Raw genomic sequence first — 22,742 nt, forward strand, 5'->3', positions numbered from 1 at the left:
TCAACCCAAAAACGGTTGAATACTCAAACTGGATTTCGCGAGCAACGAATAAATATAGAATATTGATTGACGGTCTCGGGGGAGAGCGCTGTTCGGTAGCGGGGGGGGGCGGAGGGGAGTCTAACCGTCCTGGAGGAGGCGTGGGTGGGAGGGTAGCTGCTGGGGCATCACGACTGAGGCCTGCACACCAACCACAACACGGACTAGGAGGTCACAGATCTAGCTTTTTTTGGGGGGCCGGTAAGTGGTTAGGGTAGGGCCTTGCAAGCACATCGTCTTTGTACTTTTTCAAATGAAATGAAATCGAAAGTCCTCCAAATGAAGTCCTTATCTCTTAAGACCTCAGGAAAAACGAGATTGCTGCGTGATGTGGCAAAGTATGACGCTATGCTGAGCTTCAGGCCGGATGTGTAATACATTCCAGTCCAAGTGGAAAAGCATTTCCTAAGACCCTGTCTTATATTTCTCCCATTTTTTAACCAAGCAATCAGTTAAATGTCTCCTGTGTGGTCCAACAGGAGCGTCAGGTTTATAGCCAGAAGCCATTAAGACAGCACAGATAAGCATTAGTGTTTCTCGGCAGTAGCCATTGTCTCTCTCCCCTCTCTCACTCTCTGCAGAACAGGGAACATGGCAGCGCAGCGGAGTCCATTACCCTAGTGTCTTCTAGCTCCCTTTGGAGTTTGTCAGCTTTGGTCTTTTCAAAGAGCAGGCTCTGCTCGAGCTCCTTAATGTGGGCATGCTCCAGTTTGGTCTGCGTCTGTTAGTAAAACAAAAGGGGAAGAGGAAGAGAACACACCAGTGCCACCATCACATGCCAGCCCACCACAGCCAAGACAGGAACCAGGAAGTGGTGGGAGAAGGGGGGGTTTGGGAAGGGGTTGTTGGGAGGGCAGGGTGGATGGGGTCAGGGGGGTGATGGGGTGGTGGGGGTGACGAAGGGGATGCAGGCCCCTCATGGGTTATGAGATGCAGAGGAGGTGTGGGTTGATGGATGCAGATGACTCAAAGTTAAACCACATGCAGGACCACACCCGGTGAGCACGTTGCTGTTGTTGTTGTTGTTGTTATTGTTATGGATTCAGAAAGGTTTTGAAATGTGTGCAATGTACCTGCGAGGCAGCGGGTACATTGCATTAATAAAGGTCACATCACCGCACATGTGAAGAGAAAGCAGTGTTGAATGGTTTGACAGGTTTGCATTCAGTGGCAAGAGGGACGCGTTAACTACCCGTTACTTGTGTTTTATCATTCATATTCTGATCTCCCTTTGGGGATCAGAACAGTTGAACAAATTACATTAATTACACTTAACATATCAAAACGATATAAACAATCACACCCAACTGTGCCTTCTCTCATTAGTGAGCAAGTCATTCACTTCCTCTATACTGTGAGTTTAAAGAAACCTGACCGATGCACAGTGGCTTAATAAATTTGTTGAAATTAAAAGTAAAATTAAATAGAAAGGGACTCCCGTTAGAAAATAACCAACCCATATCAGACCCTAACCCTGAAAAGGCTTAAGGCTGCAGGTGGGGGAGTGTGTCTAGGGGGTGGGGGGGATGGTGTGCATCTCCAGTGGTTCCATGCTAAGCATTGGATCAAACATAGCGGAGGAAACGAGGAAAACAACACAGGAACAAGGAAGAAAGCGACACGGTCACATCATTGAGCAGGAAGGTACTGGAGGGAGGGTCAGCACGGTGTTAAGACAAGAAGCTTGAAAACCAACACGGATCATTGGACTGAGGCGTACGGTGTAAGATCTGGATTGACTTTGATACGGTTCAAGCTTCATGCATGCGTTTTAACCACACCCTCAAACCACGTCACGTTATATATTAAGAACACGGTTAGTAAAACAATTACAGAAGAGGAAGATAGAAAGGGTGTATTCTAACCCTTTGAGAATAATTTTTAGATCTATTTTGTGGTGGGATGCCTTCAAGGAGAGCGTAACAGGCCCTTGATTGGTGAGGAACTGTGGAACAAACAACATAAGCCCTTAGATCAAACACAGGTCCATCTCACACCAGGGTACACAGTACTGCTACCTAGTAGTTAGTATCACTGCCTACTGGGAGATTACAAACAGAGAAGGTTTCATCGGGTAGGAACAAGAGTAAACCATTCCAATACAGAACACCCTTGACTCGAGTGGCAGATCTCCATGAATTGTTTATGATTAAAGATGAATCAAGAATCAAAGTGATTTTAGACTATTGTCTAGGCATGCTGAGGTAGTTAGTCCTATTATATGACTCTGAGGTAGAAAAGCATCACAGCACATTATTTCGCCAGTGATGCTTTCATTCTAACTTTGCATCTACATGTAAAGTTAAGGTATTTTACATTGCTACACACCTCGTAAGTGACAGCCCAATATCTGCCTAGATATGGCAGTGGAACAATGCTAGCACCAAGCGGGCAGGACGCGGAGACCGTGGGTGACTCTTGCGGTAAGCAAAACAGCCAAATTCAAATAACGTTTTAGGAATAGTGGGTTTTGTTTTGGAACGCCTTCAATAAACGCTGACAGAGACAGAGCCAACTATGCGCAAGCCTCATCCATCTCAGTGATGCAGAATTCCTGATGCTCATCACTTACGAGGTCTATAAATGCCCAGGCTGTCATCTCTGTGGATTGTGCTTTGGCTGTGTTGTTTTAAAAAGGGCTTAGGAAGGCGAAATCAATCCGTCTACAGAGATCTTATGAAGCTGGGAAATCTATAGTGAACGAATACCGCAGACCTTGTAGATACTTAAATTCCTTTAAACATTATTAAATGGCACTCATTTTGAATGAGCTAGCCAAGAGTTGAGTTGCAATAAAATATCACTTGAGCAACAGAGGCACATTCTGTAACAACGACGTACAAAAAATGACACGCAATTGTTACATTGTGCCTGAAATTGGGTGCTGTGGATATTGGGTCGTACATTTACCTCCAGGGTTATTTGTTTATATATTATTATTCATATTTACCTCCAGGTCACCCTTGGTAATACACGCTTCTTCTACACGGAACTGAAGGTCCTCAACCTTCCTGTTCAACACAAATTAAACACAGACGCTTTGAACAACAGTTTGTATTTAGGAGAAAACAAACAAACACAAACACACACACACACACACACACACACACACACACACACACACACACACACACACACACACACACACACACACACACACACACACACACACACACACACACACACTCTAAAGGGCTCTGCAGAGATCAACGTGTATCTTTACAGTCGGGTGCTTGGGCTTAGAGAGAAGATCCCTACCTCTTCTCCTCCTCCAGGTGGTTCAGCAGTTCCACCTTCTCCTTGTCCGCTGCCTCCACCAGGGCTCGCAGCTGGTCCATTTTGGACTCCATCTTCAATACCAAAACCAAAGTCAGTGGAAGACATTTCAGAGCTGTTGGAACGGCAGAGTGACCTCCCATGTCACATTTAGGGCATTTAGCAGACACTTCTCCAAAGCAACTTGCTATGAGTACATTTTTAGAAGAAAGAAACGCTATATCGCTGTCGGTACAGTAAGGATGTTCATAGAACCAAGTGCCAAGCACTTACAATCGCTAGGTTAACCCATTCCCCGTATACAACAAAGCTAAGTAGGATAAGATGCTACACAAGTACTAAGTACTATTTTTAAGTGCAGGGATGTACAGCATTCAATAAGTGCGTACATTAAGCGCCAGGACTTTCAACATACAGTTAAGAGCGCAGGAGGGGTGTGAGGGGGTGGGAGGGTTGAAGAGGGAGGCTACGCAGAGTCTAGATGAACTATGAACACGTCTCTGGCTTAACAGTGCTAAACAGTGACATAACACCGGAAGGACAGATTATGCATTGTAATATCGTCACCTGGTCCTGGTCGTCCCGCAGTAGGTTGAGCTCCTGCTCAACCTCCCCCACGTGGCTGGTGGCCTTGGCCACCTCGGCCCGCTCCATGTCCCTCTCGGCCATGAGCTGCTCGATGTGCTGCTGCTTCTCCTTCAGCGCCTCCTGCAGCGCCGTGGTGCCCGAGATCTTACGGCTGTAGCGCGACGACGTCTCCGTCAGCTAAGGAGCAGGAGACAGGGCACGGCTCACACTTAGTGGCAGGGGGGCAGTGCTACGCTAGCTCTGGCTAACAGGAGAGCAGAGCTACGCTAGCTCTGGCTAAAAGGAGAGCAGAGCTACGCTAGCTCTGGCTAACAGGAGAGCAGAGCTACGCTAGCTCTGGCTAACAGGAGAGCAGAGCTACGCTAGCTCTGGCTAACAGGAGAGCAGAGCTACGCTAGCTCTGGCTAACAGGGGAACAGAGCTACGCTAGCTCTGGCTAACAGGGGAACAGAGCTATGCTAGCTCTGGCTAACAGCGGAACAGAGCTACGGTAGCTCTAGCTAACAGGGGAACAGAGCTACGCTAGCTCAGGCTAACAGGAGATCAGAGCTACGCTAGCTCTGGCTAACAGGAGGGCAGAGCTACGCTAGCTCTGGCTAAAAGGGAACAGAGCTACGCTAGCTCTGGCTAAAAGGGGAACAGAGCTACGCTAGCTCTGGCTAAAAGGGGAACAGAGCTAAGCTATCTCTGGCTAACCGAAGACCAGAGCTACGCTAACTCTGACTAACATGAAACCATAGCTCTCGCTAACAGGAGGGCAGAGCTACGCTAGCGCTGACTAACAGGAAACCGGAGCTACGATAGCTCTCGCTAACAGGAAACCAGAGCCATTATCAGACTCAGGATCCCAGTGCAGGATTACTAGCGGCGGGGGGGGGGGGGGGGGGGGGGGGGGGGGGGAGCTAGGCGGCGGGCTCACCAGGCCGGTGCGGCTGGGCTTGGCGCTGACTGAGGAGGCCACGGAGCTCATGGTACTGATGGAGGACGCGCTGGGGCTGCGCTTCAGGCCCGTGGCCGTGGGCGTCGAGGCGGGGATCTTCCGCGCGACGGTCTTTGCTTTGGCGGGGGTGGTGGAGGGGAAGCCGATACGGGTGACCTTGTGAACCGGCGCAAACAGGCCATACTTGGGCTGGCACTGAAAGTACCTGTGAGGGAGAGGAATGAAAGGGACACGGAGGACGGTGGTGTCATAGATGCCGCAGTGTGTCTGTGCATGCCGGTTGGCTCGGGTGAGTGATGCAGGTGAATACGTGCAGGTGCGGGGATGCACGTGGTTGATTTTAAAAGAGTATAGACAGGGGACCCGAATTTCCCCGATTTCTCGATTAAGAATGTGGGGACATAGACATATTAAGAATGTGTCTATCAGAAACCTTGGCCAGACCATACCACGTAGGCTCATAATCTTTGACAAGGATAACAATGATTTGATTATTTTACTGTTCCAAATCGATAAACGTGAATGCTTTACCCCCATTGCTGAGAATATATACACTTTATATTGTAACTAACTCGCTTCATCTACACTACATACATGACTCTGCAAGGGAGGAACACTCCCCAGAGAGTGCATCAATTGAGGCTTTCTTGGAAAAAAAATTTTGTAAATCCCAAAGGCAAAAGGCTTCAGGGAGAAAGTGGGTTTCAGAGTACAGTATTGTCCTGAAGCACTTCCCAGCAGAAGACAGGCATGCGAGATTTCTCCAGTACCTTGTGCCTGCTACTGCGCCATCATTCTTTCCTAGCGGTTCGTCAAGTTCCACACCGCACCAATCTCCTTTGGCAAAGTCTGTTTCTCCCAGGAAGCGCACCACCCCGGCCTTCGTACCGCCAACCTAGGAGAGGGGGAAAAAAAAAAAAAAAACACAATTTAAATATGAAAGTCTTTGCTAATACCCGGGTGAGATCAGAAAGGCAGAGAATGATCCGCTTTTCACAGTAATAAGCCCTGTGTGATATAATACGATCAAAGTCAAAGAAAGGAGCCATAATCTCCCTGTTCACAGAGCAGGGTAGCAGTAGGTTGAGTATCATTTTCGACTCAAATACCATAATATGTAGCTGCAAGGTTCCCCCACATGGAGAACAGGTGTGGGAGACAGCTATTTGTGTGGGAGTGACAGGGACACATCCTATTCTGCACAAAATGACAAAGCAAGTGCTTCAGCATTGGAGAGAAACAGGAAGAGGACACTGGTGAAGAGGAAGGATGGGCCTCATTCAACCAGATTTAGACAAACTAAAAGGAACAGTTGGAAACTAACTCCCCACAGGGGTTTTTCGTTAAACGTTTTTCTATTGCCCTGTGAAGGACTGCCTGCTAAACCTGTGTGTCCATTGGCTTTTGCCAATGGAATCACAGCAGACTGTGCTCTTCTATTGCGTTTCCATTGGCTGATGCATGACAGTACACCATAAGATGTGTTTCTATTGGCTGTTGAATGACAGTACACCATTACATGCGTTTCTATTGGCTGATGATTGACAGTGCACCATTACATGCGTTTATATTTGCTGATGATTGACAGTGCACCATTACATGCGTTTCTTTTTGCTGATGATTGACAGTGCACCATTACATGCGTTTCTATTTGCTGATGATTGACAGTGCACCAATACATGCGTTTCTATTGGCTGATGATTGACAGTACACCACATTACACCTGTTTCCTTTGGCATGCGACTAAGTGCAGACGCTATGTTTGTTGTCATTGGCCTCTAACTGAAAACACACGCATCATTCTTTTCTATTCACTTTGTGGTGCGTGGGTGGGACCCAGCGGGCGGGGACGTGTTAAGTTTACATTCCAGAGAGGCCGCCATGCTGAAAGAACAAGTGTGTCCAAGGGCCTCCTGACTAGTCACTAGTACATTCTGGACTCATGGACGACACAAAGAGTAGATTCTACTCTCACTTCACAAGGGAAAATGATTTCATTCATCACCGCCACATTTCCCGCGGTCATCTTTGTGCATGGAAGCAGCCAAGTGATAATAGAAGGCAATGTTTTCAGAGGTTTGCCTGCACGACCACGTCTGCCGCCGTTCCCAAAACACGCACGAGATGAATGCCTACCTTACATTCGCTTTAAACATTCTGTTAATGGTGAACACTGACCAGAACACGATCGTTCATCCTCAACTCCCTCTCTTTCTTGACCGAGCCGGTCTCTGATAGGTTGGAGATGGACTCGCTGTTGACGTTCGCCAAATTGGACGCCGTCATCGCCGGCGTGGAAGGCGTCGCCGCCACTGTCTTGGCGGCGGCCGGTTTGGTCGCTGGCGTGCGGGAGGCCACGCTGGTGACCGAGGGCGTGGGCGAGCCGGCGCGCGAGGGAGGGGCCGTCTGGCTGCCGTTCTCCTCGCCCTCCGTCCGGGACAGCTTGGACGGCCGGGTGAAGATCCCCCGCATGGCCTCGCACTGGAAGTATCGCACGCCAGCCACCGAGCCGTCGTTCTTCCCGATGGCCTCGTCCAGCACGACGCCCGCCCACTGGCCAGGGGCGAACTGGGCCTCCCCCAGGAACTGCACCACGCCCGGCTTGTTGCCGTTCACCCATACTCGGTCGCCGACCTGGTAGGCCTCCCCTGACCCCTGGAGCTCCCCTTCACCGGGGCCGGATGAAGGCTTGTGGGCCGCGGCTGCTTTGGCTCCAACTAGAAACAGAAAGACGAGAGGAGGAAGAGAGGAAAGTCAGCGTCACGTCAACCCGCCTCAGTGTAAAACAACATCCAGGAATCGCAGTCAGGAACAAAGCGCCTTAAAAATAAGACCAGAGCTTATTCCAGAGTTCTGTACAGGTTATTTTTACCCTACCAGTGCAGTGGAAAGGAAAGTCTGGCTTGATAAATAATACTTCCTTTCTGATGTTTTGGCTCGTATTCCACTTGTCCACGGCTGTACTAGAATTCTGTAGACGGTATTACATCCCGGAGGCATCAGATATTCTTCTTTTTGTCCACATTGCAACCTTCTCAGAAGCGCTACAAGATAAAAGCTAATATATGCATATTCTGCCGAGCCTGGTTTGAAGAGGAGGCGGTGTACTGTCTGAAGGGTCTGCGGACTCGGATGGGTTCAACATTAGCCTGGAGCAAGACTAGCCAAGATTGTAAGCCACGATACCATATCTGTCAATGTTTCTTCCAACAAGCAGCGATGGATTGTATCCATACATATATGAACCATATCTTTATTATTGATATTCAATAATATGTCTACAAAGATTAAGTCTGATTAATTCTGTGGTATGTGGGAAAATGGTGAACTGGAGCAGATCAAGGGAACCCTGACACAAACGCTGGTAACAAATTGCAAATAAACCTGGAATTTATTACACATCAATGTTTGATGTTTTAGCCTGTATCATTCCTTGAAGTCTAGAATCAAAAGCGTTTGAGCACATAGACATGGTGACTCAAAAACACGGAGGGAAGACTATCCTGGCTGCAGGGGTAAAAAAAAAGCCTTGTCACCTCACTCATGAATTATTAAACCCAGCCATATCATGTTCTACTTACCGTTCATGTTTCCAATCAAACTGTTCACTGCTCAGCTGAGGTGAAATGAAAATGTACACTGAAAATGTGTGTCGAAAATAGTGTTCAAGGATAAGTTCATTATTGAAATCTATGACTTCAGAGTCCCATCCCGTACTCAGTGACCGAACAACTAAATACCAAAGACTGCAAAGTGAATTCGTCTTGATGTTCGTTTCCATAAAGCCGGCTAAACCAGCAAATATTCTGATGCCAATCTGAAATTTTGGCAAGACGCTGCAAAATGAGGGTTAACAAGGATGCAGCCCTAATCTCCATAATCCCCACAATATTATGCAGAAATAATGATGAACATTCATCTGCATTGCACACTGCATTGTGCATCCAAGCCTCCCTCCTCACTGCAGACAAAAGGAGAGAATTCAGCTCAAGCCAGAGGTTAGCCGACACCCGCTGCTCAGCAGATGAAAACTGCATGTCTGCTGGACCCATCTGCAAGCTATTCTTTGACCCTAACCATATACATTAATTTCAACTACTTTGAACATAGACATTGGAATGACAACCACTTCCAAAGCTTTATGTTGACTGCAAAAATGTACGGTGGCGAGTGCAGACTTGAAATCATCTTCACCCTTCAAAGTCAGGCTGAGGACGACTTGTTTGAATGAGTCACACACTTATATATCACAGCAGACCGGCTGGGCAAGTTCTCTCATTTGGGTGTTCGATCTTTTAACACCGTACCAGAGAGCCCAATCCATTTCAAAACAAGTCTCACCCCCTTTTAAAATACAACCTGAATCCATGTCATATCGTGCTTCTTTACAGTCATATAGGTCCGGGTTATGATCGTCCCATTCTCTTACCAGCGCTGGGGGCGGTCTTGCCAGGTGCTGCCCCTGGTCGGCTGATCTTGCTTGGGATTTTGATCCCACTTGGTTTGGCCGTGCTCATGTCCTCTCCGTGGCCCGCGCAACCCACACGCTTCCGTCAACCGCTGCCAACGACAACAAATGAAGACCCGTGTTAAACAAGCAGATGGGAGAACAAAAACTGATTCAAATTTCTAACTAGATGTATAATACATTTATTTAGATAAACAAATGTTTATGAATTAATTTTGTTGTAATTTTGTGAGAATAGTTCAGCAAAACACACAGAAACTAGAAACTCATTTGTGGGCCAGCATTGACCAAACTGCAGAACTGCTCTTTGAAAATAACAACAAATATAAATCATACAAGTTATTCAACACAGTTTATGTTCAACATCCTGATGGGACTATAGTCTGTATCATAGTATAGAAGAGATTCAACATATGTGTGGCCAGGGGAGGGAATAAAGAGACTACCATTCAAGGTGCCTCTGAGGGCATTCGAACACTGGTAATGTCAGGATACGGCTTTCAGTCATGTGGACTTTCCGGGCTGTACTGGCACGAGGAGTATTGCATTTCTGTTATGACAACAAGCTCTGTAGCGCTAGACAGTGTCCACAGGCAACTCTAAAAATACCCACATAGTGACCAATATACACACTTGTTCTTCGCAAGTTCATAAACTCCTCAAACATTTTTTTTTATTCCCAGAAATTTGCCCAAAACAAAAACAGGTGTTACAACTCTTTTCAGCAACCGCAGCTTGTGAAAATAAACCAGGCAGGCTAGTTAAAAGGTGGATGGTGGCTTCTTAACTGGGATTATTTGAGAATTCCAGCACCAGATTATCCTGTTTGGCCGATTTGGCTTCAAAGAGAGACAGATTAGTCAAATGTGCTGAAGAGCATGGTCCTGCCTGTGGTAATTCAGGCTGATGTCATATATTAATGACATGAATATAAACACAAGCTGCAATAAAGAATTACAAATCAATTCTCCTGTTATTTCCAACGATGCAGAATCCAAAAATATATAAATTTACTGAAAAAAGATTGAATTGCTCGAGTTTTTGTAATTTAAATCTAAAGATAGCAATGGGGTCTTGCATCAAGTCCAACAGCATGGAAAGGTTAGGTGACTGTGGCCTATCACAGACTCAGTTATGACCTTGCACACAAAAGGACCAGATAAAAACTGAATAAAGAGAAGCAATGATTAGGAGAGAGAGAATGTGCCTTTTTGAGTTTACGTGAAATAGCTGTCAGGATGGGTCTTGCTACCCAACTGAAACATGGCTACAAGAGAATGGGGGGGGGGGGGGGCTTAACGTCAGGGGGATTTGATTCAGCCATCACGATTGATTGCCAATAATGTGAGTACTTGCAGATAAGCCTCCAACAGCATTATGACAACTTTGAGTTGTAATGGCATGCTCGCTCACTTGTTTTTTAGAGGAAGTTAAGGCGTTTATCATTTGATGTTAAGGGGTGAAAGAAAATATACATGCAACTGCCATTTTGATATTTTTGCAGACGTTTTTTGAAAAGGTGTATAATTTTACATTATGCTGTTTGCTTATGAGATAACAAGGCTCAAATAAAGGCTCATTGGATTTCATGTGGTCTTTAAGAAGTGGGCTGAAGCCAGGTGGATAAGCTGTGGAAAATCCCCCTCCCAGACGCCTTGACCGACACAAAGCATTATGTGTCTGCGTGTGCATCTCTCAGCTACGAACCCTGGGCTTTAAAAATGTAAACCCATGCCTACCTAGAACACACCTAACTTCTATGGTGAGCAAATCATTAACAAAAACGAACAACTAAATAACGCCCTACTCTTGGAGTCAGTTCAAGACATTTCTCAGAAGCGAGTGACGACTGGTCATTAAGCAACTGACCTAGTTGTTGTAGGTTGTAAGGAGTGCTCTAGCTTTCCCCTGCTGGATCTTTGAATGATCCTGATTTGTGCCCTGCGGTCACAATGAGGACAGGCCTTAAAAGGAAGCATATGAATGGCTATAGATTTTATAGTAGAACACCATCATAAAAGGGAAAGCGTAGACAATCTTGAACATTGTATACAGGGAAGTTCATGTCTTGAAACCCTAGATGCAGTTCCTCAAAACAAAATCAGCCTTGGGGGCAGATTTTATACAAATCCTTCTTTGTGCTTGGATGCAATAACATTATTTGCATGAAATGTGTCAACAGAGGAAAACAAGAACACCTCCTGGCCATGAACTATGGTAGCTACCCCCTCAGAAATTCTTTCCACCCTAACGGACTGGAGAGCTAGTGTAGCCATCTGAAAGTGATCCTCTCAGACCGGAGACATTTCCCACTGCAGTAACAGTAATCTCTAGCTGGACACCCCCCCTACTGTGAGCCAGAAAGGGGGCCAAACGCCAATGTCAATGATTGGCTCCGGTATAAGAGACATGTGAGTTAGTTATATTAGGTTAGTGCTCTGCCTAGATTTCACGCTTCTCTTCCCCTAGGCCGACAAGTGCTGTGTTGCTAGTTTGTAGGCTTCTTATGTTAATCTACAAACTAAAAGCTCACCCAATAACAGGACTGGGGTTCAGCCTATCAAACAGGAAGGAAATGTATGGACGATAATGGAGTTATCCTCCTATATAGTAAATTAGGATTCTTTTCAAACACGCAAAAACCACACACAGCATTTTAAATGCATTAACATATTTGACCAAAAAAAAAAAAAACTGTCCCACACACTTCTGCCATTTCCGTTCATTGCTTGCCTTTCAGGATGTAGAATTGCAAGGCTTAACCTTGGGTTCTGCCCTTCTCCATAATGACACATTGTACTTCCTACGTGACGAGCAACTGTCCACATAAAGGAAGCACATGCTCCAGTAATTTCTTTCTGACAACACATCTGCTTTATTGATTATGAAGGCCAACTGCAGCATTACCAAGTATAAAGACTACAGTGGAAGGCATCTTAAATGCGGAACTTTGCATAGAAATATACACCAACAAATGTTTGTAAGCAATAATTTCTCCAAATTACATAAAGCTAAAACTCCATCCACCAATTTAAACAATATGGTTCTTGATTATAGAATAAAAAAAATATTTTTCTTGTAAGGTGACACAGGGGGGGTCCTGTGTCTTACAGCCAAACACTTTGGTATCCAAAAACTCATCTGAATTATGTTAAGTCAAATATTGTGCTATGGCCCACCCAAGATGTCACTCGTATTTGCAGTGACAGCATAGAACTGACTGACAAGTATTTGCGCAGTCATGATCTGTCCCTCGACTAGTTTGAGTCCCGGGTGCGTCGAAACAGTGTCGAACCGCAGACAGCTTGGCATCTCATCACATTTAGCAGATGCTTTTATCCAAAGCGACTCAGTAACAACCATTAACATATTGACGTTTACATCAATACATTTACTTCCACCATGCAAGGCGAGAGCCATCTCGTCGGGTAAGCAGTAATGGGTAGGTGCTTTGCTCAGGGACACCTCGACACTCAGCTAGGAGGAGCAGGGGATCGAACTAGCAACCTTCAGGTTACCAATAAACCCGCTCTACCCCCTGAGCCGAGCCGACCCGATGAGGTGGCACATCTGGACGGGTGGAGGTGCAGAGGTGAAGATAGGAAGAACACGTATTCAACCATAGACCTACACTAACGACACAAACCCCAGTTGTTTCTCTGCGAAATACCTTAGGTACTGCTAGGTAAGAAAATACTTAACCCCCCCATGCCAAACGTCACATCGGCTCAGGTTGGATCCCTGCCTATCAAGTTGAGAAAAGGGTCAACAAGTTTCACAGCCATAACGCCCGTAAAGTTGGACGGGAGTCGCGTCGACTAACGGACGACACATGCCCACATCAGACCCGTCCATCGTACCGCAACGCCTGGCTTACGTTGCGGTACGATACGTGGACAGTTCGCCCTAAGTAGGACGGTTCGATGTGTAGCTAGCAATGGGCTAGCCAGCGTAAGCGGCGAGGCCCGGCCGAGAAAGGGGGGAGAGCTGCCGGCTAACCGATGTATCGAGGGGTTGACGCGGGTTAACCAGCTAGCTGTAACTTAGTGCAGTCTAACGAGGGAGCGGGTCTAGAGACTCCCCAGAGCGGGACCTGGACGGGCTCAGAGTCCGCGGGCTTACCTTGTACACTGCGACCCGATCCACGTGTCTGTCAAGTACAAAATATATATTTATATACAAAGCTAGCAAGCTAGGTAGGTGTCCACGACTGCTAGAATCCGACACATACGCAAGCGCAGCCCGACGCCGACGGAAGTGCCTCGGCTCGGGAGGCGCGCCGCGGATGACCCGCTCACCGAGGAGGGATTAGTCCGCCCCACACTTGTCCTCCTTTCACAACAACTTTCTCTAAATAACTTGCGTTGATGTGTACGTGAGAGGGTTAGGGCCACGTGTGATTTACTTTTTTTGAGTTGTGAGAATGAATTCAGAATTGGGAGGTTAAAATCTAAAGTCTGATTTTAATCTCAGAATTCTGACTTTAATTTCAGAATCCTGATTTTTTTCCTCAGGCTTCTGATTTCATCTAAACTGTCTGATTTATTCTCAGAATTCTGACTTTAATTTAAGGTATTCGGATTTTATATCAGGTGTCAAAAAACACTTGTAGCCCTAATTCTCTTCCATAGATGTTTAGCCGTCACTAGCTCCTTCATTTGGTTTGGTTATGTACAAACATCGTTAGGGCACTTATTCAGTGATCACGTGTCAGTTAAAAAGTAATAGAAAATAACCTACATGATAGCATCACCAGGGATACTAGGTTTCCCGTGAAATATTAATCAAAAAATTAATCAAATTTTAAAATTAAACTGATATTCCCACCACAATAACTTCGATTTTCTTTTACGTTCCAGAATTAAATTAACAGCTTGATTAATTATTCAGTTAGAAAAATGTGTTTAAATATGAACCAGACACTAAAATAATCAAATTGCTAGTTTATTGGCCAGTATTATCATTATTGGACGATCATATAAAAAATAAGTAGATTTAAATTAAAGATGATGAAAAATCTTACTTTCAGAATGCTTTTATGAGAATGTACACAATACGCAGCCCAACCAACAGATTTAATAGAAAGATGTAACCAGTGGGAACACCATACCAGTGGGCTACCACAGAGCGAAAAAATAAAGGTTAAAAAGTAATTGTATCTTTGCTTTCTCCGTCTTGTACAATTGACCGTTACATTAAAAAAATATCATTGTGAAAAATGTTACGTATAACCTGCATGATTACAAGGAGACTATATGCCATAATTTGTAATGCTTGAGCATTTTAGATTTTACAAATAAGACAAAACAAAGGCAGTAGCAATAAACCTTGTCCATTGACAGGAAACTGCAAAAGCAATATGTACCGGCCTTACCTGAGAGACCAGCTACATTAAAAAACCTTGGCTAATGAAATATTAATGAGACTCAAACACAGATAACAGCTATCCACAATGGGCATTCATTTTGGTAGAAAAAAAATATACAAATGATGTCAACACCTGACTTTGAATTGGAGTCACCACTTCCCCAAGTCTTTAAAAACATTTAACAAGTCTTGTGTGCATCTCATGACCGCAACCATTCATTTGCTTCTTCTGGACACATTTCTTGGTGAACATTTAAGTACGTCTCGAATACGCAGGTAAGTCCCTGTGGCAGTGGCTACCTCAGTATACTCGGGCGTATCTTCAAATGGAACAATGCCAGCAGCGAACCTGCTCCGATGGGGAACCTTCTCCACAGAAGAGGTGTCTAGTGAGGGATTCTGGTCGCCCCCCTGCACTCTGTTAGGGCTGAGATTGTTATCTGGTTTGGGCCTGAGCAGAGCGTCAGTCTGGCCCCCGATTGGTCCTAGACTGAGCGGACCATCCACCGGTGCACTGACTGACCTAGCGGTTGGATGGCTGGCTCCCAATGCTCCAACTGAAGTGGGACTCATAGGGCTCTCCTCCTGGGCCCTGATTGGACCAGGGCTGAGAGGGCTCTCCTCCTGGGCCCTGATTGGACCAGGGCTGAGAGGGCTCTCCTCCTGGGCCCTGATGGGACCAGGGCTGAGAGGGCTCTCCTCCTGGGCCCTGATTGGACCAGGGCTGAGAGGGCTCTCCTCCTGGCCTCTGATTGGACCAGGGCTGAGAGGGCTCTCCTCCTTGGCCCTGATTGGACCAGGGCTGAGAGGGCTCTCCTCCTTGGCCCTGATTGGACCAGGGCTGAGAGGGCTCTCCTCCTTGGCCCTGATTGGACCAGGGCTGAGAGGGGTTTCCCTTTCAGATTTAATTGGCCCAGGGATTTCCGAACCTGCCTTATCATCGTCTGTGGACCCCTTCAGGTTCACCGATTCCTCCGTGTCCATCTCCGTCTCCGTGTCGACACGGGCGGGGGTCGATACGCTCGGGGAGCTTGGCACGGACGGGCCCGTGACCTGCGTGTCGCAGTCACTGTTGGTGGCGGTGTCAGCATTTTCCAACGCTGCCCAGATCAGTCTCTGCTGCTCCTCCAGCTCCTCCAGGGTGAGGCCGTCCTCGGCCCCCTCCCCGGTCTCGTCCACCACCACCCAGGCACGCCCCGGCAGGGCTGGGGAGCCGTTGGTAGGGGTCGGCGGAGGTGTGCCTTTGGGCAGAGGTGGGGGAGTGGGTGTGGCGGGTGGGGTGCCATGAGGTAAGGGGGGAGGTGAGCCGAAGGAGGGTGAGCCGGGGGGCAGCGGAGACTGGAACTGGAAGCCGCCTGGACCCTGAGAGCGATGGGGAGTTCCTGGTTCTGAAGAGAAGACAGAATGATAGTGAACGTTTTTATTAGCGAGTTCTTAAGGGCTTAATGGTCCCACGCTCACGCAACGCAAGGGGGTTACGGCCCATTACGTCTTTGCCGACCCTCCTTGCATCCACCGCAAGGGCACGCCGTGCGCCTCCCAAAACTTGTAACCTTCCGTCGAGGCGACGCAGCAGCAAGGGCTGTGATTGGTCCGCTTACTAAAGCCCGACACAGAACCATAAAAGTTCACGACTGTGTCGAAGCGTTGTGTTGCATGAACGTGGAACCATAATCAGCCATTTAGACCGAAGCGGCACTGTTTTAGTTGGTCACTGGAATGCAACACGTTATGCAGCATTATGAGAACTCTGCATTACGCAGAGTTCGCATATTGAAGGACATGAGGGAGACAGCTCTCCTTAGGAATATAAGGATTCATACGTGGGGTTAGGTAGGAGAGGGGGATGGTATGTACAACCAGAACACCATAGCAACCACCATAGCAACATGGTCACCTAGCTAAAAACATTAAACACTACAACTGCTTTGCAATGTGTTAGTTTGGCTGGAAAATCAACCAATGTTATCTTACTCCTAAAGAATACCGTCTTCCTTACCCTAGTTATTTGATGATAACGAATTTTGGGTTGGTTTGAATCTATTCCTTGCTATTCCACTTAAAGTAACATGTGTAAATGAATGTTGCCTGATCTTAAGGAGGCTTAAAGGATTGTGTAAAATAGATACCTGACTCAAGTTCCATATCAGAGCTCCTGGAAGGGCTGGACCTTCGTTTCTTAGTCTGAAGTGGAGCCGGCTCAGGTTCATGTCTTCTTTTGTTGCTCGTGGCATCCGCCTATAAACAGAACGCACACGCGGACACGCACACGTAAACAAAACTAAACTATCAGAAACTGACCGTACATGTACATAAATTTGTACAAAAACATTTAATTACCGCAGGGAAACTGTTGGACAGATAGGCAGCAAAGTTGGGCTTCATGTGGTTGCCCTGCATTGGAACGGAGCCATACAGCATGTATTCCTGGGAGTAAAAAATGACAAAACGGAGCATGATAGATTGATTTATTGCTAGTTTACTTCAGATATAAACCCATAATCTTAAATTCCCACTGGGAGGAAATATGGGCTCCACAACATAGAATAGTGACTCAATGACCACGATTATTCAACTTACATCTTTCATATTAGGTGATGCAGCTACATTGAATCCTGGGAAATCAACAAGCTTGGAAACATCGTAGGAGATTTTTTGACCATTGGCTTCTTCTGGTGTTGCTCCATCTTAATTGATTTTAAAATAAAACAGAAATCATATTAAAAATCAATGTGTCTCTCATTCATAAAATGAAGCCCAACTGAATATACACTAGTCCTGTATTATCAATCAAGGTCTTACAGAAAATTCCCTTGGACACACAAAAAATACCAAACATTTAGCTTCAACATTGCAAATATTTGGTCAACATCCTTCATCAAAAAATAAAAGGAAGTCTTGGCTACCTGTCTCACAAGAGGAAACCTATCAAAATAAAGAAAAACAGCTACTAGACAATGAAAACAATAATTGCCCTCACCTTTGCCGTCATACAGTGCCAGGCCAGACTTCTCCACCTCTGCCTCTTTGAGCCATCCAGGGGGGTATCCCAGCTGTCTCATCCGGTAAATCAGAGGAGGTAGGGTGTTGGCCCCCACTCCCAGCGCCGACAGCAGCTCTTCACTGTTTAAATCACCACACAGTTACTTCAACGTAGAGGAGGTAGGCATCGCACACGCACAACAACATACAACTGTATCCTAAACCCACAAAGAAAAGACAATAACCCACTAAGACAAGATGGCCCTTATCAATCCCGGCAAATCTGGAAGAATACATAGAACTCATAGTCCAGTCATATCTGTCATTCACGAAAACAATAATAACAAATTAATATATGGATCAATGATAATATGACTATATCCATCCATATCGATAATTAGATATCATTAGGTTGATGTCTACAAAAAGGGGACGTCATGAGTTTGTGGCGTCTGGACAGTCCTACCTCATGAACCCAGCTTTGTATTTACTAAAGCGTTCCTCCACCTCTGCATGGTACCGCTGGTTGCCAACGGACGGGCTTTGGTTCTGACTGAACTCCTTTCGCCGCTCATTGATTGCGGCCTGATCTTTGGGCTGGGGACGACATCGCAGAATGTATTTTACTTGAGTCTCAACTAACAATCAAGACAAGGAGGCTATTTCGTATTTTGTTGGCACCTTGGGACAGTCTCTGATCTGGTGGGCAGGTGATCCACAGTTGAAGCACATTGTCTTCGGTCTGCAAGGAACATCACACCCAATAGTTATTATCAAATCAGTTTTCCAATGGGTCAAAGAAACATCAAGCCATATTTTTCCAGGTTTTTGCAAACAATGTTGATTCAGTGTGAGACCAGTGCATGTTAATCCAGCCTCCAAAAATGTACCTTCTTTCTTTTATCTCAAACTCTTGTCCATCTGTGCCAATCACCTGGTTGAAGACCTGCATGTAGCTTTTTTCAAATCATTCAGGAATTAAATAATTGTAATTACATTCCCTGTGTAGTCTACTTAACTGGTCAAACTCTGCACTCCGAGACCCTTGTATGACTTTGTGTTGATAAAAAAAAAATGCTTCCTTGATAATGCCACAGACCTTTACTTTCCAAACTTCCGTCTATGAACGGACTAAAATGGATCCATATGAATTAAAGGGAGTACATATAAATTGAGGGCATTTATCCTGCACTTTTATTTGTCAGAAGAAATGGAGTACAGTACGTTTAGAGATGATATTCATTCAGTCATTAAAAAGATACGTTGGAACTTCCCATCCATCTGTCAGTTGAGGGTTTTCATCCAACAAAGGTTGTCCAAGTTTATCAACTGAGAATGAGGTGAAATACATAACACTTCCAATAACCTGAGACAAAAAAAAAAAAGTTAACTTTGTATAAACATTTTACCCCCCAATTTGAAGTCCAAACTAAGACTCAGAAAGGATACATAGCCAATATGTACAGGATTAACAAGGTGCGCACTAACCTTAAAAGCCTCTGTGACTGTCTTAATAGCACTGGATGACTTAACCTGCTGATCTTGATCCAAAACTAAAGCTGAATTCTTTCAAAAGGACAGACAATAATATTAGACCACATCAAATTGTAAGTGCAATAAAAAGCCAGACACTAAGGATATTGTAAAGTGCAATACCTGTGGCTTTATTTGGCTGGCAGAGGTGTGCTTGTCCTGGGAATGATGCTTATGAATAAGATTAAAGATGCTGTCCTCGATTTCTTGACGACAAAGCCTGAGACAAACGTATACAACCGAAATTATCACATGAAAACACTTAATACACCAATAACACACTTGGCAACGGATTTTGACCCTTTGGACTCACTTTGATATGTTGTTGTTTGCATATAATATTTGAAGAAGTGGCCCATCTGTGTTCTCATCTTCAAGCTTGATGGAACTGCAAGAGATTTAACATTGAATGCTTAACATACCGATTCAATCATCACTTGGCAGCAATCCAAAACATGCATTAATAATACGTATGGTGAGAAGTACACCCCTTTACCTGGGTCTCGTTAAGATGTTAAGTTGCCTTTTTAATACTCGATGTGGGATTTGAGTTAAGGAAATGGAACAAAAAGGGTGACAGAAATCATAAACTTTGTGCATGTCTCAGCGACATGTTCATTCATTACTAGTCGTAGTTATGGTTGGTTGCGTTGACTGTGGCAGGATGCCTGGACTCTCCTTATGGTTAACCGGCCAGCATCGATTGAAAATCTTTTGCCTGTATATATGTATGTAATTTACGGCCCCCATTGCACTCCTGATCATCCCTGGAAGGAGGGATCCCCCACTCTGCGTTCCTCCTGAAGATATCTGCCAGTGACGGGAGATTTTTCATACCTCTGCGAGCTAGGGCCAGGGGGGGTGTCATAAATATATGGCCTGTTAAGCCCTTTGAGACTGTAACGGTGATTATGGCCAATACAAATAGAATTGTATTGAATTTAATATATGTAAGACGGCTCTGATGCTAAGCTAGCCTTAGCTATGAACCGACTGCAAAGGATATTCTCATCGGTTAGGGTCTGGATCTTTTCCTCAAAGTCCTCAAACTTATCCCTGAGGTCTGACGTCTCCTCGGCGTCTCCTTCATCTTCCGTGAAGCGAATATGTGTCGAGACCGGCGGGTTGTCGCCGAGTTGGTCGAAGAGCTCACTGTCGCCGAAGTCCACCTCCGCCATCGCTGCTGCTGCGTAATGTGTAGAGGGGCGTGGCTTCAAAGGTCAAACACGGAACGGGCGTCGTTGGTTGGACAGACTAGTGTCACGTGGTTTTGAATCAACTCAGCTGGAGAGACGCAGGTCAAAGCGTCCACATCCAGTGTTGCCAGATTGAGCCAGATTTCCCTCCAAATCTGACAACACTGGCTGTGGCTCTCTGACCCAATCTGGCAACGCTGTCCACATCCCCCACCAGAAGAGACTAGTTCAAATTGCAGGATTGTTTCCAACCCCATTATTCTTTTGATCTTGGGTACTGACGCAATGTTATAGTTTATGTTATTCTCTGAAAGGGATTGACCCGGAAACAATGTCCACTTGGTCCATCACACCGTTAACATTTCCACAATTTGATGTGGGACCAAGGAAAATTCGCTTTATTTACTTTGCAAATCCAACATCTTTCCGGCTTACACGTTGTCCGAAGAAGGTGAGTGATTAGTGTTATAAATACATGAGTAATTGATGAATGACCATAACACCACGAATCGAATAGCAGTGAAATGCAGTATCATCAGGCCAAACATGGACGTCAGATATGAACAACGAGACAATTCAAATATCTGGGAAGTTATCCCTGTTGTGAAACATGTCATACTCTATCCGTATTTAAATGTACCTGCTTTTTCAAAAACTGTAATCCATCACCTAGGTTGTTATTAAATCATACTGGCAAATTATAACTACATTTAATAGGCGTACTTGAAATTGTACCACCAATTATTTATTTCCTCTGTGATATCCTTTTCAGAGTGCATTGGTTCCTCTCTACTTGGGTGCAGATATCTTCTCAAACACAGACATCCGCGTGGAGAATCACCCCAGATACCACGCCAAGTTTGCAAAGAAAGGTTATGCCACAAAACTGACCTTTTCACCAGGTGATAGAGACGCTGCAGGGTGCATTGCATACTTTTTAAACTCGTTAATAGGCTCCATTGGTTGCATTTGATGATGCATTGGTAGACGTGATAGCCAAGATGTTTAACTCTCTGATGAACAAATGTTTTCTTTCATCCTGTGTGGTAGCATTCAGGTTTGATGGACTGAGAGTCCCGACCACCACCAACAGCCTCTGGTTCTACAGCATTCAAGGCCTTTTTCGAGTAGCTTTTGAATTATATAGTAAGCAAGAACAGCTCACTGTGATGGATAAGTTACAGGTACATTATATGGGGTTCCACTTTGATCTGCCCTGTAACCATTAATCACAATTATTATTAACTTATACTTGTTCATTTATTTTAGGATGTCTGGAAATCCCAGATAAATGACAGTCCTTTGGAATTGAATTACAACATCAGTATCCGGCTTGACTCTGAAGTGGGCGATAGCATCCCTGAAATGGGTGAAGAACCCAGTAAGGAATCTTTAAATCTCCACCAGAGTCTGGTTGTTAATGAATCGGCGGATGCCAGTCAGACGGACCAAGGTTCCTCTGGCGATAGCTCAGCAGATCATAATTACTGTTCCTTAGAGGAGCAGAGCTTCGAGACGCAGCTAAAATCCATCCAGACAACGTTGTCCTCCCTCAAATTGAGACTACAGTGCTTGGAGAAAAAACAATGTTCTGAAGACAATGCAGACTGCACTCAGAAGTTCAAGACTGCTTTGTTACTCCTGGACAGCATTGACAGGTGTTTAGATGGGAACCTGGAGGAAAAACATCTAACACAGGCTGTGCTAACCCTGCTAGGAGCAATGTGTTGGGGTTCTGTGTATTCCAGCCATTTACTTAACTCTGTGGCGTGCTGGCTCGGCCAGCAGTTTCACGGCGCCAACAGCTGCATCAGCCAAAAGGTGGAGAGCTTTAAAGTGGAGCATATTGAGCGCATCACAGACCTGCCGCCTGCAGATCAACTGGCCACAGAGCTCTTCCCAGAGGCCATGCGAACGCTGATGCTCCACTGGATGGGTCTGAGCGACGAGGCCCACCAGGCGAAGAGGCACAGCGAGTGTCCCATCCTGCTCCTCATCCTTGAGTTCGCAAACCACAACCTCATAACCGGTGCAGCACACGTGCTTTACTCCAGCCTTATATGTAGATAAAGGACTGAACTGTTGGAACAGTAAGTAATGCTAGGTTTATTAAAAGGTTCATGACTGTGTAAAGTTATGTTTGTGTCAAGAGTCTTTTAACTTATAAGCATCCTTACTAATCGGTGGATTAGAATCATGTCGACTGGAAAGATGTTCGAGTCATTTCAGCACCAACAATGAAAATATATTGGGTTTATGACTTTTTAGATATTAAGTGTCTGGTCCCCTTCAAGACTTAAATTATAGACTGTTCTGACGGTCCCATATGCATGTTCTGCAAATTGCAAAAACA

The 22,742-nt window shown here is 45.5% G+C and overlaps 3 protein-coding genes across 5 annotated transcripts in view; 1 reads left to right on the forward strand and 2 right to left on the reverse strand.

Annotated features, from left to right (window-relative positions):
- clip1a (CAP-GLY domain containing linker protein 1a) overlaps positions 1 to 13,571 on the reverse strand; it is a 29,299-nt gene extending 15,728 nt beyond the window's left edge. For 2 of the 3 annotated variants that reach the window (XM_079748548.1, XM_079748546.1), the window contains exons 1-9: positions 13,434 to 13,571; positions 9,273 to 9,403; positions 7,022 to 7,560; positions 5,614 to 5,738; positions 4,823 to 5,048; positions 3,883 to 4,080; positions 3,298 to 3,389; positions 2,990 to 3,050; positions 656 to 760 (exon numbers count right to left, since the gene is read on the reverse strand). In XM_079748548.1, the coding sequence (XP_079604674.1) occupies positions 656 to 760; positions 2,990 to 3,050; positions 3,298 to 3,389; positions 3,883 to 4,080; positions 4,823 to 5,048; positions 5,614 to 5,738; positions 7,022 to 7,560; positions 9,273 to 9,360 (1,434 nt within the window). In that variant the 5' untranslated portion in view covers positions 9,361 to 9,403; positions 13,434 to 13,571. The remainder of the gene's footprint in view (positions 1 to 655; positions 761 to 2,989; positions 3,051 to 3,297; positions 3,390 to 3,882; positions 4,081 to 4,822; positions 5,049 to 5,613; positions 5,739 to 7,021; positions 7,561 to 9,272; positions 9,404 to 13,433) is intronic. The other variant, XM_079748547.1, reaches the window with a different exon arrangement.
- A 759-nt stretch (positions 13,572 to 14,330) lies between these two features.
- On the reverse strand, positions 14,331 to 20,371 carry zcchc8 (zinc finger, CCHC domain containing 8; the record flags this gene model as incomplete). Its single annotated transcript, XM_079730090.1, has 14 exons — positions 14,331 to 16,066; positions 16,808 to 16,916; positions 17,019 to 17,105; positions 17,259 to 17,365; positions 17,659 to 17,801; positions 18,127 to 18,257; positions 18,342 to 18,402; positions 18,551 to 18,616; positions 18,923 to 19,026; positions 19,149 to 19,226; positions 19,317 to 19,413; positions 19,507 to 19,581; positions 19,690 to 19,730; positions 20,198 to 20,371. The coding sequence occupies 14 exons, from the start codon at positions 20,369 to 20,371 to the stop codon at positions 14,895 to 14,897; spliced, it is 2,445 nt and encodes an 814-aa protein (XP_079586216.1). The 3' UTR covers positions 14,331 to 14,894.
- A 349-nt stretch (positions 20,372 to 20,720) lies between these two features.
- Positions 20,721 to 22,459, forward strand: LOC307085502 (uncharacterized protein; the record flags this gene model as incomplete). The annotated part of the gene is made up of 4 exons (XM_079750320.1): positions 20,721 to 20,840; positions 21,162 to 21,291; positions 21,440 to 21,573; positions 21,659 to 22,459. The coding sequence occupies 4 exons, from the start codon at positions 20,721 to 20,723 to the stop codon at positions 22,457 to 22,459; spliced, it is 1,185 nt and encodes a 394-aa protein (XP_079606446.1).
- Between the last annotated feature and the right edge of the window lie 283 nt (positions 22,460 to 22,742).

This window comes from Pollachius pollachius (assembly GCF_949987615.1).
Source record: "Pollachius pollachius genome assembly, chromosome: 1".
Taxonomy (NCBI): domain Eukaryota; kingdom Metazoa; phylum Chordata; class Actinopteri; order Gadiformes; family Gadidae; genus Pollachius; species Pollachius pollachius.